The sequence below is a fragment of the Lampetra planeri genome, chromosome 17 (assembly GCF_965212315.1).
Source record: "Lampetra planeri chromosome 17, kcLamPlan1.2.h2, whole genome shotgun sequence".
Lineage (NCBI taxonomy): Eukaryota > Metazoa > Chordata > Hyperoartia > Petromyzontiformes > Petromyzontidae > Lampetra > Lampetra planeri.
Window position 1 is genome coordinate 6,193,224 of NC_136123.1, and position 16,778 is coordinate 6,210,001.

Consider the following 16,778-nt stretch of genomic DNA (forward strand, 5'->3'; position numbering starts at 1 on the left):
AATACCTCAGTGGGCTTAACATGGCATGATATGAATACATTGTGTTGTTATTCGTAGAAAATTAAAAATGTTATTTTTCTTTCACCTTTCCTATACTTTGCATTCCTGCCGTGTTTTTTGTGTCTTGTTTGTTGTTGTAACGTTCTAACCCATCCCTGGCGGGACATCTGAAAAAAGTAACTTCATAGCTCATCGGATTCCTCCAGTATAAATATAAATCTGATCATAAAGGACACTTCCACGTGGCGTTGTGTCTCCTATTGCGGTAGTGGTGGTAGTTGGTGGTGGTTGTCGTGGTATTTGGGGGAGCGGTGGTGTATCTGTTAGCGCTACGATTCCCGCTCACGGCCAACACCAACAGTGACGATCATCTGAACCGGTCCTACGCCTCCCCTAGGTCGACTCGGCCTCAAACGAGTTACCCGGTGCGACGTGCAAACATCGCCACTGGGGAGACAAAGACGTCCGGGGCATGCTGCTGGCCACCACCACCGAATCCACCCCCCTCCTTCACAGGTTGCGGCTGGCTGACAGCACTTGCCCCAACAGTCCGTCACAGGCTACACGGGGGATCTTTGTCTGCAGCATCAACAGGGAGGGGGGGGCGAGGGGGGGGGGCGAGGGGGAGGCGAGGGAGGGGTGCGAGGAAGGGGAGGCGAGGGAGGGGGGGGGCGAGGGAGGGGGGGCGAGGGAGGGGGGGGCGAGGGAGGGGGGGGCGAGAGAGGGGGGGCGAGGGAGGGGGGGGCGAGAGAGGGGGGGGCGAGAGAGGGGGGGGGGCGAGAGAGGGGGGGGGCGAGAGAGAGGGGGGCGAGGGAGGGGGGGCGAGGGAGGGGGGGCGAGGGAGGGGGGGGCGAGGGAGGGGGGGCGAGAGAGGGGCGGGGGCGAGAGAGGGGGGTAGGGCGAGAGAGGGGGGGGGGCGAGAGAGGGGGGGGGCGAGAGAGGGGGGGGGCGAGGGAGGGGGGGGGCGAGGGAGGGGGGGGCGAGGCAAGGGGCCACGTCCATTGGGCAGGAGCCCTCCGTGTTGAGGGTCGTGGCTTCACCCCGCGCTGTGGACACGCGGATACGTGGCCAGTAGCGGCAACAGCAGCAGCAACAATAACAGCAATAGCAACATCGTCCGTTTCAAGCCGTACACCGTCAATTCAATTTCGCCAACAAGCAGCAGAGAGCAAGAGAAGCCGAGGCAAGATTCGCCCTCCCACAGCTGAAGGCGGTCGCCAAATTTCCCTTTCGTTGAACTTTTCCTGTTCGCCTCGCAGCGCGCGACGCCGACGCCGCGTCCATGGCGCGCCCTGCCGGGCAAGGCGCCTGCCGCTCGGTAGGGGCCGCTAGCCGAGGCGGGGTGTACCCCGACCACATCGACGGAGGCCTTCGTCTTTCCGCGATCTCTTCTCTCGCCCACCCACGATGAGCACAGGGGGGGGGGGGGGGGAAGCTACGTGGACGAGAGGAGGACGACAGCACCGGGAGCAGCAGCGTCAGTGTCAAGTTCGTCGAGGGGTGGTGAATTCGCGAGGTTTGGCGAGCGCCGGGCGGGTGACACCGCATTGAAGAAGGGGGGCTGTGGTGGTGGTGGGGGGCGACACGCGAAACCGCACGCCACGTCCAGGCTGCTCGCTTCAAGGCTGTTTATTAATCGATATTGTTTGGTAATCGACTACCGTACATAAGTGGGCGCACTTAATGCTCGCCGCCCAGAGTCTGCGCAGCTGCCACGAGACGCACGAACCCGAGTGCGTGACACCTCGAGACGTGTCTGCCTGGTCGCCACAGCATTAGCAGCAGCAGCAATAACAACAATAACAACATGATGTTACCTCGGGCTTGCATTCCAAACACGAATTGATGGCATTGGCCAACTTTCGCAATACAGGATGCAACTAAAAACGTATTAAGTGCTCTCTGACGCTCCTGTGGATAGATAAGGGGGGCATTGGCATTGTGGTCGTTTATTATTACGATGCTAGTGTCAGAGAGGGCAGCCTCTGCACTGTCATGGGCTCTCCGATCATTCCTGCGGCTGCCACTGCTGAGCCACGCTGTGGAGCGGCTGACATCGGGACCGTCTGAGCCCCACCACCAACAACAACAACATCAACAACATCACCAGGAGGAGATCGGCGGCGATGGAGTGATGATGCTGGCGCCGTCGCCCCAGGGTGACAAGGATTGCTCGGGCACTGCGCAAGAGGATGGCACGCAGGTGGTGTTGGTACTGGAGCAGGAGAAGAGAGACACCCGGAGCAGCAGCGCCCTCCTGGGCTACGTGAGGCCGTGCGCGCTCGGATGCGCCGCGTCCCTCCTCTGCCTCGGTGGCCTCCTGGCGGTGCGCGTCTACGTGATGCGAGACCTCCTCGAGTGGCTCCAGGAGGTGGACATGGCCGCTGGGACGCTGCTGTTCGTGCTGGGATTCGTCCTCGTGTCCTTCCCCTGGGGCTGGGGCTACATCGTGCTCAACGTCGCCGCCGGATACCTCTACGGGTTCCTGCTCGGCCTGGCGCTAGTCGCCGCCGGGGTGCTCATCGGCACGTTCGTGGCGCACGTCGGCTGCCGCCGGTGGCTTGAGGGATATGCCGCGGCGAGGTTGAGGTCCAGCGGCACCATGAGCGCGGTCATCAGGGTGTTGGAGGGCGGAGGCGGCCTCAGGGTCATTGCCCTGGCAAGGCTCACGCCCATCCCTTTCGGCCTGCAGAATGCTGTGTTCGCGGTAATTGTGCTCTTGTTTGTGATTTCTATGTTTTTATTTTACCGCTGGGTTACTTGGCAATGGTGGCCAACTATGAAGAGTATTCATTACTTCGTGGGTTGTGATGTAGGTGAGAGCTGGTGAGCTGCTTGATTTTTTTAATAAATTGTGTGTACCCATAGCCAAATATGCACTGAGAATTGCTAATCTCTATTGGTGTAAATTCCACATTCTGATTGTGGAGAACAGTATAAACATAGAATAACCACTGTTGACATCCCATAAAGTGGTACCTAATTTATTGGTGCTGGAGGGGTGATGGGCTGACTTTTCCTTCCCCTGGAATTTGCCGCAACCTCACAGTGAGTTGGGTAAATTTCGATTTAAAACTTTCGTGACTGCAGGGATTCATATTATTGGTTCTTTCGGTAAGCGAGTTGGGTACTCTTAGTTTTTATTTCATGGGGGTGAAGAGATGCATATATTTTCCTGGAATCCGCAGCATGTCCCCAAGGCTTTACAGTCAATTGATGGATGAAAACAGTCGAGTTAACACATTGGCATGAGGGGCAAACTAGTGTGTCCTTTCTTTACCTTTAGGTGCCATAAATGAGTCTGTGCCACATCATATACCTTACGTTTTAAATCGTGTAACTCTGCTTATGCTCTTGTTGTATGTGGAAACAAGTCTTTCAAGGGAAAATCCACACGTATGGGAGGATAACGCTAAAATTCCACAAAAGAAATATACTGCAGTACTGCTTCTGGGTCCATTACTGTATTTTATGTTCACCATTAATCATTACTGCTATTGTTATCGCAGACATATTGAACGTTGCTTTAGTTTATGGGCCAAGTGGAAGGCTGCAAGTCGTAAAGAAGCATATGAAAAATGAAAGCCTCTGTGCGCATGCTGCTGTGTGCATGCAGGTCAGCCGCGTGCCTACCCCCAGCTACCTGATTGCCTCGTCACTGGGACTGCTGCCCACGCAGATCCTCAACTCATACCTGGGCACCACGCTGCGGACTATGGAAGATGTCATGTCGCAGCAGACTCTCGGTGGATACGTCATATTTCTCCTTCAGGTACTGCATAACGTTGCTGCGTTAATTATGCCGGACTTGGAACAATTATGTTGGGAGATGTGTTTTGCAAAATAAAGATGAAAATTGGTTATCCAATGTGTTTTTGGGGCATGTTGCGTGTTTGGCATGTTGTGCGACGTTTTGCTCTACGTCCTGGGAGCTTCTTTAGAAACTGTATATATGCCAAATAGCATTTGGTACAACCCAAAAACACATCAGAGCGCTATACAGCACGTCCTCGAAAACATACGCAGTAGTGACACTGAATATTGGGGACAAATCAAACGTAAAGTCGGATATCATACTTTAATGTGTTGGATAAGTTGGCATGTCCATTGGCGAGAGTGGGTACAATTTTGAGTATGCTTTGCTTTTGATCCATCGCGGAACTGTTTTTCTAATTCTTTGCCCAATTCAGCAGGAATCCAATAATCTGCGTAGATATGGGGGAACGTATATTGGATCCGGTAATTTGCGGCACACAGTGGAGGTTAGACCAAATAGTCCGAAAAATATCTTCCTGCCCACGTGGAGTGCCACAGATTATGAGAGGATAGAGCTGCAAAATGTCATTATTGGCAAAAATATATTGTGGATTACAAGGGCAGTGCGGAATGTAATCAGTCTATTAGAATTGAATGGATGACAAGGTAATGTCTTTTTTTATCTTCGACCCAAATGGCGAAAATCTGCCTTATTCGTCAATGTTAAAGGATTTTTTAAAAACTATAAAGCCAGGTAAAAAAAAATTGCTAAAATATTTTTCTATCAATATAAATTACATGACCGTAGCTAGTCTATGCAAATGCAGAACAAACAATTCTTGCTCTTTGGGTCTTTCAGTAAAGTCACATAGGTAGAAAAATAATAAAATAGAAAAGTAATAAAATAGAAAAAGAATAATATTAATTTATAATTTTTCTATCTACATGACTTTACCGAAAGATCCAAAGAGTATGAACTCCTGTAATCACGAAAGATTGAAGTCGAAACGATTCTTGCCTCCGTATTTCCCTGCAGCTCCGCTCCTGCAGCTCCTGCCCTCTCCTACAGGTAGTGGTTTGCAGTCTACGAACCGTTTTCAATCTGCTCCGGTCACGAGCAGTCGTGAATTACAAGGATTCGCGGATTATTGGATCGCAGATTTTTAGATTTCTGCTGTTTCTTCATGAAGCTAACCAAAGAAGCAATTATGGGTTTGCCCTTGCTAGCAAAGCAGACTCAACATTGGAAAAGTGATTCCGTGGCCTGGACCAATCTTTTTTCCAATTGCAATTCATTTAAGCTACACCATTTTGTTGCAGCAAAATGAAAATGTACTGTGAGAACATTTACATAGTGTGTTTGGAAAAAAAAGTTAAACGATGCAGTAATAATGTGCAGCATATTGTCAATCCACTGCTGGATGAAGGCTTCCCAATGCCACGTTGCTCATGTGGGTTGTTTGACACAAATTCACCACACTGGTCAGTGTAGTTTGGTAAATGGGGTGGGGGGGGGTGTTGCCAGGGTGGGGGGGGGGGGTGCCAGGGTGGGTTCAGATATGACTCGCCACTGATGTTGGCTGTTACCATAAATCAAACTCAGGTTGCTGGCTTCAAAATGCTGCGTGATAACCACTCTTCCGTACTCCACTCCCAGTAAAATACAAGTATATACTACTATGTTTTATGGTCAATGCCACAGTTAACATAGCCAGTTGTTATAAGCAGTTTATAAGGTGGTCACAAGTCACCACCTGCTTCTAAGTATTGTCATGCTCAGCATCCGTGATCTATTAAGTAGCATGGCCTTGTTATGTCCCTTTAATCTTGAGGCTACTTAAGCGTGTTTGACACTGGTGCCCTTGAGTCTCCAGATGCCTGGAGACATGACATATTAAATATATTCGCTCATTACTGCTATTACTACCTACACAACCACCATCAGCATTTATTTTATTTTATCCTCTTACGTAAAAAAATTGTATCTAAAAATTAGATGATGCTGGTATTGTCGTCGGTGGCTAATTCTAAGAAAGCTATAAATCACAACAAATAACCAAGCTATAATGTGATACACAATACAGAACAGAAGCATAACAACTAAAGTCATACAAATAGAGCACTGGATATTTCATGAAAATAAAACATTTATTAAAGATTACATACTTTGTACATTTAATTTATATTTGTTATACTAAATGGGCATTAAATTATATATGTTCGTGTAATGATAATACTGTAAACATTGTAATAATTAGCAATCCTCTTGTCTATCCACTGCTGAATGAAGGCCTCCTCACTGTCGATTTTTGGGGGATTTTGTTTACCATACTCCACCATATTGATCAGTGCAGGTTGGTGAAGGTGGTGGGGGGGGGGGTGTGGACCACTCGTGTGAACTGTGGCCCAAAATGTAACTCGGGTCATTGCACACATATCACAATGTACAAACCACTGTCTCCGCAACCCCCTCACCAGCACGAAAACATTGCCTCCATTATAAAGCTGCCTATCGTTTGAGTGCTAACCACGATACGTACACGTGCCGACCCAACAGCTGTTAATCAGCGTGGGCCTCATGCTGTACGTGGTGCGGAGGGCCCGCCGGGAGCTCAACGAGGCCATCGCGGCCTGCCAGTCTGGCCAGGGTGAGGACTCGCGACCCCTCGACTGCACGTCCGGCAACGGTGGCGGCTCGTATGGTACCCAGCGGCTGGGGCTCTCCTACACCGATCAGCAGAACGTGTAGCCCGTGTAAGTGCCGCACCTCCGATGAGCACGGTTGGCTACGTACGGCGCGAAAGAAGTTGAACATGCTTACATGAATACGAAGTTGCCCACCAATTCCCGTTAAGGGACGTGAGACATGTAAAAACACAGCCAAGGCTCGGAGAAATGGCAGCGGAGCAGCTGCACCTATTGACCTGCCAACTGCGGTCTGCTTTCTGAATCGGTGGTGATGCTTTGTGTGCGTGTGTTCTGATCATCTCTTAACGCAGGGCTATCGGCAAAAACTGTTGATAAAAAGTATTTAAGGGAGAAGTATTTAGCAAGTGCACCGATTTCAGTTTGCCGTTGTAATACATGAATATTGTAATTCCTTTGCAGACATTGCAGCCCAAGTGACTTTCTATTTTTTGTTGGGTAATTATTTGAAAAGAAAAATTCTATGGCAATGCAAATGTTTACATGTAAATGTTTAAATTAAGATGTAATGTTTAGTAGTTTTGTTCAACTTCATTATTTGGGTGTGCAAAGTTCAAGTCTGTTCAAAAGAGATCTTAACCCTCTTGTGGATAACTACAGTAGTATTAATGTGATAAGTGGACTGTTGTCTTCAGCTTCAAAAGCAAATGTTGGTTACATATCTCGGCTATTATTACTTATGCCTTGTCACCTAATTTATACATGATGAATACTCTATATATTTGAGCTCCTTGATAAATGTATAAAATAGTGACGACAAAATTTGATCAGCTATATACAGACTGGTGATCATATATATTTTTACATATTTGTTTTACCTCTAAGCTTTGTATTTAAAAACTACTTAACAGTGAAAAAAAAAAATCCATACACATTATTCTACCATCAGCAGATGAAAATAGCACTGCAAGATGCCTCTGCAGTGGGCAACGCCAGCCAGAGGTGAGAACACATGGTAAAAGTTGCTCATGTTTCGGACATGGGCGAAACACCGGCTTATCTGTCCTTTCGGCCAGCGTTTCCCACTGCAGAAGCGTCTTGCAGTGCTAGGTTCATTTTGTTTTCTGCACCTCGTCTTAAAGTGTTTTCTCATACCAACGGCTATTATGCTAGGATAACTGCCATAGTGTAGTGATGAGCACACTGGAATTGCAATCCAGAGGCCACCGGTTGGATCTCCTGGTGTGGCTGTTGAAACAAAGTAGTTCAAACTCCCCCCACCTCTGTCCACCCAGCAGCCTAAATGGGTACACCGCAGGCTATGTGTGGTGGGGTATAGTGTGGGTACTCCACCTCTTGCTAGATGTCTGGCCAACGTGAAAGAGTAGGCCAACATACCCTGGAGTGGAAGCCCTTCCGCCAGCAGTGACTTGAGCAAGCGGCTGCAAGGCCACACTTTTACCGCCAGTTATTAACATTACCATCGTGTAGTTGTTGAGAAATCTATTGATTAAATCTGAGCTTATGTTTGTATTGCCTTGAGAAAGGCTTAGTTCGAAGTATGCTAATTAAGCTGCATGCCTGTTAAATTAATAAAAAAATACCTAAAGATTGTTAGCATGTTTGACTTAATAATCGTATTAGATCCTGAATTACTTAGCGATTGGCACTTCAATACTGTGGTGTATTATACTCCAGGAGATTTACATGCAAAAAGCCATTATTGTTGATGTCATAATGAAGCCCCGATGTCGGCTCTACATGATTTATTTGCTAGCATACACATCTAGTCAACGTTTCAGCCTCCTATTTACGTTTGCCCCATGTGCACAGATTGCATCGCCATTTGTATGTGAAAACTGCTTGTTAAAAAATTAGCATTTTTTTTTTTCTAAGCGGCACCTTCTGTACACTCGATTGCAGAATGTAAACTGTTTAAAATGTCCCATTGTTCACCATCGCAGGAGACCATTTTGATTTTACGGCAAGACATGATGGAGCAGTTTGTCTTCGAAAGACCACATTAATGTTCCCGTGTGACGTTCTCTAACTCACCTCTCATCCCAAGACTATTTTTTTTGTTCTCGATTGACTGTCAGAATGTGTACCGAATGCGTGCAGCTTGTGGCCTTAACTTTAAGTTTGGCTTCACGCAAGAGCGTGTGTATTAATTGTAGAGTATGTAAGGAGTATATGAGTGGAAAGTACCTTTTCAAATCCAGATTATCAGGACATAAAATAATCTAACTTATTTCTACACATTCTCTAAAGTTGGGTGATAATGATTCAGAATTGTACCTACAAAATGACCAATTACTACATAAGAAATGGTCATATGATAGTGCACATCTGTGCCAAATTGTCTACCTTTAGTGCCCAACATTCCAGGAAATAAGTTATTTTAGATGATGGATTGTTTTTTTTAGGTTCTTTGAAAAATATCACTTTCTTACACATTATACCTGTTAATTTATGTATTCCATAAAAATGTAGTTGAAAAAGTACTTAGAAAATATTTGAAATCCATCTTCTCACCATTAGCAATGAAAATTTTTAACTGTAAATTATACTTTACGATCAGGCTTTCCCAACCAATTTTAAGATTCATAAATGATTTCTGGGTATATTGTTCAATTTTCACAACCAAATTTATCCATAAGAGTCTCAGTTATGAGAATTGTTCTTCAACTTACCGGTGATATATTACAATAAGTGGCATGTGTAACGCTTGTACACGTGACAATCTAATATATTTTTGGCTGTGTTGGGTGGTGGAGGGTCTTATCCACACAAATGTATCCAGATCATAACATGGCCTCACCCAAAAAAGTTATGCTTTTTAAATTATGCTGTGTATAGAACAATGTTATCATAACAGCAGCTGCCTTGAGTAAAAGGTATGAAGAATCTGTAAAAAAATTGTCTTGCAGTGAAATTTGGCACACCTTACTGGCTGGTAATAAAAATTGGTTTAGACATATGGAGCCTTGTTTTTATGAGATGTTTTATGACAAGAAGATAACATTTAACTGCATTCTCAGCTGGCTCTATCGAAATTATTTGATTGTTTTTGCAGGACAAATATATTCCTAAAATGTCACAGATATTTCCCCTCCTGACTTCTTCAAATTGTCATTGTAACGAAATAAATCCTGGAACATTTAAAACGATTAAGTAACATATAGCAGGTCTGACAAGTTATACAATGGCATTCTTTTCGGGCCTTGTTTTTATTTCTCAAAGCTTGTTTAAATATAAATGTACTGTACCCAGGTATAGACACAGTCGACTTGTATACGCATACAGGCTTGCACCACCAAGATTAAATGTTGAAGGTCATGGAAGGTGGTGAGGATTAAAGATTTGGATTTTTTTCTTTCTTTTGACATTTGCACAGGAAGGAAGGTGTGCTTCACCTACACTCATACAAAACCAAAACTTGTTTTTTCGTTTGTTTATTAAAGCTATACTTGAGACGATATACTTTTGATGAATAAATAATAATTCTGTAGTCCTTTATCTATTTAGTAGTACGGTGTATGTAATGGTCTGTGTAAATTTAAAACCTACAGGCTGCTGCATTTAACATTTCAAGGGTGGACTACGTGTTTTGTGTAACGTTCGTCAATAGAATTGATTCTTTTTGGCGGGAGGGAAGGAAACTTGCAAATATTGTGGGGGGAGAAAACTACATATTTTATTTATTTTGTCTTTATGGACTTTAATGTTTGTTTTTCTTTGAGATGTAGTATATTAAGTTGTTTATCGCAAATTGAGGGTGTTACAGTATACTGTATGGTTTGTTTCTCATTTATGTAATGCAAACCTCTTTTTGAAAAGGTGTCATTGCTTGCGGTGTCAACGGCGAGATGGAACGGTGACGTTTGAAAACCAAATTACAGAGCAAACCACATTAAATACTTTGTTTTCCCCATACACACTCCAGGTTCTGCAAGTGTCCGTGTGTTATAAAATACTTGGTGCGTTCTCATGGTGTTATGATGCAATTGGTTTGTCAATGTCAACTAATGATGCTTGCATTGAATCGCACCTGTGACAATTCTTATTCGAATATTCCGTGCTGTATGCAATGGCTTTTCATGACTGCTATGGGCCACTCAATGTGAAAAAAGCATTGATTATTGAATTGAATCGCTACCTTCACGTGCAGCGACGAATTGAATTGTCATGAGGGGGCGAATGGTTACTCTGGTGTATATACCCTATAAATAGTGCTCAGAAAATACTTTAGTGGTCGTTTTACAGTACATCCCTGAGGGCAGGCACTAAAAGTTCACTTTTTTTTAAAGCCACTTATTTCCATTGGCCCTCCGTAATATGTGTTGGTGAAAGTGGCAGATCTATATTTATCAATACCATTACCTGTACACCTTCCGAATAAGGTGTACAGGTAATGGTGTACGTGCGCCCTCACTGAGGGTGCCACAACCCCCTTGGAATTGTATTCAGTTCACTGCTCACCACACCACTGTATCGGTTTCCCACGCTCTATGCGGATTCAGTTCGTGAGATTTCGTGCACATGCGGCAGACCATATTTTACCCAAAACTCGCTCTGTGTGATTTGAATTCGCTCGTATGTGGCGAAGCGGTCGGACGCGGGACAACATTGTGTGTCGCGTGTTCGCCGCTCAGCAGCCGGCTGTCTTGTGTGGTCTTGGTATGTTGGCGATGTTTTTTGCAACATCTACCGCGCAAAGCGTGGGAAAGCTATATAAGAAGGTGTGTGAATGTTTCAAACATGGTTGGTTTTTGTGTTTAGTTGTCCATCCCCCGCACCTCCGAATATCACGGTAGGCTACGTACGATGCTTAAGAAGTTCCAAATACATATGTTATGACGCCTTGACACTTCTCTTGAGATGGCACTTTATTGAAGACACGCTTACTTGACATCAGGCGGAGACCCCCACTGCAACTGCCTTGAGTCTCCTGCGCATCTCCTTTATATACCAACCGAGGCCACGCCCCCCTTCTCGAACCTTCTCGCTGACTCTGGACGCTCGCTCCACCAGCAGACTCCACCGTCCTCTTCCATCACCTGACCACGCTCCCTTCTCGATCATTCCCGTAGCCACCAGTCCCTTCGCACTCACAACTGAAACCCCTGTCATTACCTCCCATGGCCACTAGTGCATTCGCACTGTTGGCTGACTCCCCTGTCATTACCTCTCGTGGCCACTAGTCCACTCACGCCGCATGTAGGCGCTACTGTCTTGACATATATACATACGAACAATAAACGTGAAGATGCTGTCTTATCCCGACTCACCTTATGCGATTGTCCCTTGTGCATCAAGCGGAACTGGTATTTCATGACCGTTGAGCAGGTTATTTAGTGGTTTAATCTGGCTAATCAAATGCGAGATGTGGTATCTGATTGCATTGTCCCAAATGTTAATATACTCACCGGCTGGTATTGGTACGTTTCTGTAATTTCGACAGCAAACTCCGTTCTGTTGAACTTAACGCGTGTCCCGACCTTTGTCACAGCAACATGTATGTGCATGTATGGTGCAATGTTAGCCTTGCAGGCCACGAGAGATATATGTGTTTCGATTTAAAGCTTTCGTGACTGCAGGGATTCATCTTCTTGGTTCTTTCGGTAAAGTCACGTAGAAGGGAAGTAATAAAATAAAAAAACAATAAAATAATTCTCACGACGTTTCGGCCACAACGCAAGCAGCCGTCCTCAGGTGAAAACCAGGTCTGTCGAGGCGACAGACCTGGTTTTCAGACGCTGTTGCCTCGACAGACCTGGTTTTCACCTGAGGACGTCTGCTTGCGTTGTGGCCGAAACGTCGTGAGAATTATTTTATTATGTTTTTTATTTTTTTATTTTATTACTTCCCTTCTACGTGACTTTACCGAAAGAACCAATAAGAGATATTGTTTGTACTTCATCATGCTGGTCAGTGTAGCTTGGCAAAGGTGCGCGAGTGCAGAACAATGAGTTTTGCTACAATGTCCTCTAATGCCAACGGCCTATTACGTCTTTATTTTTGAGCGCATGGTGACAACCCCTCCAAGCATTTACTTAGCTTTCAAGATCTGATGAATTCTGGGTGCATTCCATGTGATTTGGTCATAGGCTGCTTTGTTTATCATTTATGTAATGCAACCGTATGTTATTGGAAATGTATCGCCTGCCTTTGATTGTACATCTACACGGTGGTTCAGATGTGTTGTGACCCCCGTTTAATTATCGAAAACGTAATATTGTTTAAGTAAGGTTTATTTAAAACAAATGAATATGCAAAGGAAACAATTTTCGAGGTCAATCAATATTGGTCACAAGACATCTGGACCACCCTGTATTAACCCTTTTAGCAATCCACTGGCAGATGAAGGCCTCCTCACACTGTGCAGGTTGTATGGGTTACTTGACCTAACTTCACCATGCTTCTCATTGTGGGTTGGTGAAGGCGGTTAGTATCGATGTGGGAGCAATTTAAGTACAGTGTAACAATAACTATTGTCTAATTGCCTTCTGTTTACCAAAACGTAGCCCCGTAGCCTATGACATCTGTTATGATGCATGGGGATCACTTCTCCAAGCACTAACCCCGATTAATCCTGCTTTGCTTCAGAGTTGGGGCACATTCGAGGTGATTTTGTCACAGGCCAGTGCTGAACACTACAGCTTAGACTCACAGATCCTGTTATTTATCACTGGGCATCGTTGTGGTGGATAAAGGTTAAACTATTTGCAAGTAGTGGAGGTTTGATAAAGGCCTAGTATTTGTTAACGCTAGAGATTGAGCTCTCTTTGCCGTTGATTTGGAAGACAGAAAAGTCACACTTTCAATTTTACAAATATGTGCTTGCCAAATGTGAACTCGTCAATATTCAAAGGCTCTTACTCTGTTAATGTACAAAATGTTAAGTGTGCACCAGGCACATTTATGTTGCATTGCCTGCTATTTATATTTTAAACATTCTGCTTTTTATAAAAAAAAGTCTGCCTATTCCAAGTAATGTGCATTTTTCTAAAGGTTTTCACCTAAATGTCACTTTTGACTATAATGAAACTCTCTGTGGGACGTTATTTGCTTTAAATATACTCGTCAAATATTTGAGAATACAGTATGGTACTCTTGTTTGATTTCTTTAAAGACCCATAAGCTATCACAATGACAGAAATCTTGCGGAAGTGCTGTTTTCTGAAACATGATTTAGGAGAAAAGTTGATGTTTTCTTCACATTAATGTTTTGAGTTCATTGATAGTTCTATCAATGTTTTGGATCTGAATTTATTTATATACGGGACCTTCTATTTTGTCATGGTTTGTACTGTTACAAACTTTCATCACACTAGCAAACCTTGTATCGTGAGTCTTATTAAAATGCTCTTCAAATGTGCCTTCTCAGAGCTCCATATATTATGAAAACTCGCATCTCTATTCCTTGATATTATGATCCCTTTTATAATACAGTCATACAAACAAGTAAACTGTTGTGTCTACGTCAGTAAAGTATTCATTAACTGTTTAAAAACGTCATTCACTTGTGTTCGGACATTGACTTGATTATCCTTGTAAATGAGTGCCAAATTACAATGTTTTTTGTTTTGCCTTGTCTGAAATAAATTTTCCACTGGAATAAAATGTTGTGAACGAAGGTTTAAAATAAATGGAGTATTACAAAATATCTGAGTTTGTCTGCAAATCTAGTATTTTTTGTGTTATTTATCTGAAAAGTGTATGATTAATGGAAAGTAGTGGATTTCAAGTTCAGGTTTATTTTGTTTAGCTGGGTGAGTATTCAAGATACCAGGATATTCTCATTTGCAAGAGTGACCTGTAATATTCAATCTGCCAGTCGGGTTTGTTCAATAGTTTGAACATGTCTGATGATAATGAATTCATACAATTTTTCAGCAAATACAGAATGTGTAAAAAAAAACATCTTAAAAATCTATTAACGGCACGTACCATGTGACGGAAAGCTGCTCTGAAACGGCGTTAAAAAATATCTAGATGGGTTGGAGTTTGCTCAGTGATGCCCAGCAGATGTTTTAAGCTGAATTTGCAACAAAATCTCATTTTGTTGAGTGGCTTTTTAAAGACTCATGAAAACACTTAATGATTGATGCATGTGCAGGCTTGTATGCTGATTTTATGCTGAATCGCATGCTAAGTTATTAATGCCACCGTAATGGCACTCATTTGAAAGTAGCCCATGTGGCATATTCTGCGTTATTCTTCTCGTATGTCAATACAGTGCGCAGTGTGATGCCCGAATAATTGGGTTTTGTGCATCCTTAGAAATGTTATCCAACGGCGTTTTGAGGGTTGAATCATCACAATGGTTCCTTGTGAAAGGATCACCATTTATTTTGCTAATAAGTTGACGGCACAATGGCAACATCATGGATACTTGCAACAAATGTTATTTGAAATACAGCATTATATTTATTGTAAAACTGCCAGTTCATTTGCATATATGAGGCTATTCTGAGACTATGTACTTCAAAATGGGAAAATAGGTTGCCTTGATATGGGGATGCTACAATACATCGTAAGATATAAGGTGAACGATAATCGTAACTTCTGTTTTGCTCATTATTATATGATTGTAGATTTTACTTTTTAAGTATTTAATTTTCACAAAATGTTTACGAAATCATTCAAGTAAAAAGATAGACACCACCCATTAAAAGTGATTTGTAAAACTTTGCCATGCAGAACGTGGCATTATATTACGTCAGATTTTCTGACAGCATGTGCGTTATGAGCGCTATTACATCGTAAAGTTATAATGAACAGAAAGGGCAGGATTGAGTCAACTGCAGTTGAAGAACGCCGCTTAAGAAATCTATTCGTATTAGAAGCATCAACATCACAACACAGTGATATACAGTAATTGAGAAATGCAAAGTGAAGGGAACAATATTACACGGCAATGATCATATCGTTACTTTTAATATCGTATCGTGAATAACATCGGGGCATCCGTATAAAATATGAGGTTGACTAACATGTATGTATTTGAAGTGATTACCTCCTCTTCTTGGTTCTTTCGGTAAAGTCACGTAGAAGGGAAATAATAAAATAATAAAAATAAACATAATAAAATAATTCTCACGACGTTTCGGCCACAACGCAATGAGGACGGCTGCTTGCGTTGTGGCCGAAACGTCGTGAGAATTATTTTATTGGTTTATTTTATTATTTTATTATTTCCCTTCTACGTGACTTTACCGAAAAACCAAGAAGATGAATCCCTGCAGTCACGAAAGCTTTAAATGGAAATTTATTACCTCCTAATATACGGCTAGCAGTAAGCAGTGCCACCATGCGGTAACAGTGTGTGCTGTAGAAGTATTTCCTGTCGCAAATTCGAATTTCCTGGCTAAAACCTATTTTATTATGAAGATGGACCTCATTGGTAACGTACCGTGTAAGTTAATTCAACCTAAGGATAATATGCGATTGCTATTAATTAAATTGCAAGCCTTTATATGGTAAAGCTTCACTTAAAAAAAACATCGAGAGCAGCCTGCACTCGGATGTATATGGCCAGTTCCATTCGCGATTGGCATGTGGACAGGGGCCGTCCATAAATGACGTCACGCACCTAGGGGGGGGGATCAGACATTTGTGACGATGTGTGACGAGGGTGGGGGGTGAGAAATGTGACGTCATGTAAATATATATTTCGATTTAAAGCTTTCGTGGCTGCAGGGATTCATATTATTGGTTCTTTCAGTAAAGTCACGTAGAAGGGAAATAATAAAATAATACAAATAAAACAATAAAATTCTCACGACGTTTTGATTATTATTTCCCTTCTACGTGACTTCACCGAAAGAACCAATAATATAAATATAGAATTGTTATAACAACACTAATTGTTATAACAACACTCCTACAACATCAGAGTGCAGCTTTGTGACGTCATATTTGATGGGGTCTGACTTTTTGTGACGCCGTGGGAGTCAAAAATCGTCCAAAATCGCGTGACGTCATTTATGGACGGCCCCACATGCAACCAGAGTACTCGGGTAATCCCCACGCATGTGTAGGGGTTATTACGGGGAGAAGGGCGGACAGAAAACACAAGGGTGTCTGCACCCACACACGGGTGTCTACATCCACGTCCGCATCCGTTAACCACTGGGGGGCCATGGGGAGGCTCTGTGATCCCCCCATAACTCCGCCCCTCGGAGGGGATTCCTATAAAAGGCGGGGAGCCAGAGAGCTCGGAGCCAATGTGGAAGAAGCTTACCAGTGAAGTCTGAAGACCGGCAGAATAGGCCCTGGGACTCCCCTGGCTCGCTGTCCTTGTCAGGGCCGAGCAGGGCAAGCCAGTGGCGCGGCCCCAAGAGCTCCAGGACCGCTGCTCTTGTAAGAGC

The 16,778-nt window shown here is 43.8% G+C and overlaps 1 protein-coding gene across 1 annotated transcript; it reads left to right on the forward strand.

Moving 5' to 3' along the window:
• The first annotated feature begins 1,010 nt into the window (after positions 1 to 1,010).
• Positions 1,011 to 14,071, forward strand: TMEM64 (transmembrane protein 64). Its single transcript, XM_078602013.1, has 3 exons — positions 1,011 to 2,707; positions 3,617 to 3,772; positions 6,314 to 14,071. Exons 1-3 carry the CDS (start codon positions 1,961 to 1,963, stop codon positions 6,503 to 6,505), a joined length of 1,095 nt encoding a protein of 364 aa, XP_078458139.1. The 5' UTR covers positions 1,011 to 1,960; the 3' UTR covers positions 6,506 to 14,071.
• The last annotated feature ends 2,707 nt before the right edge of the window (positions 14,072 to 16,778 follow it).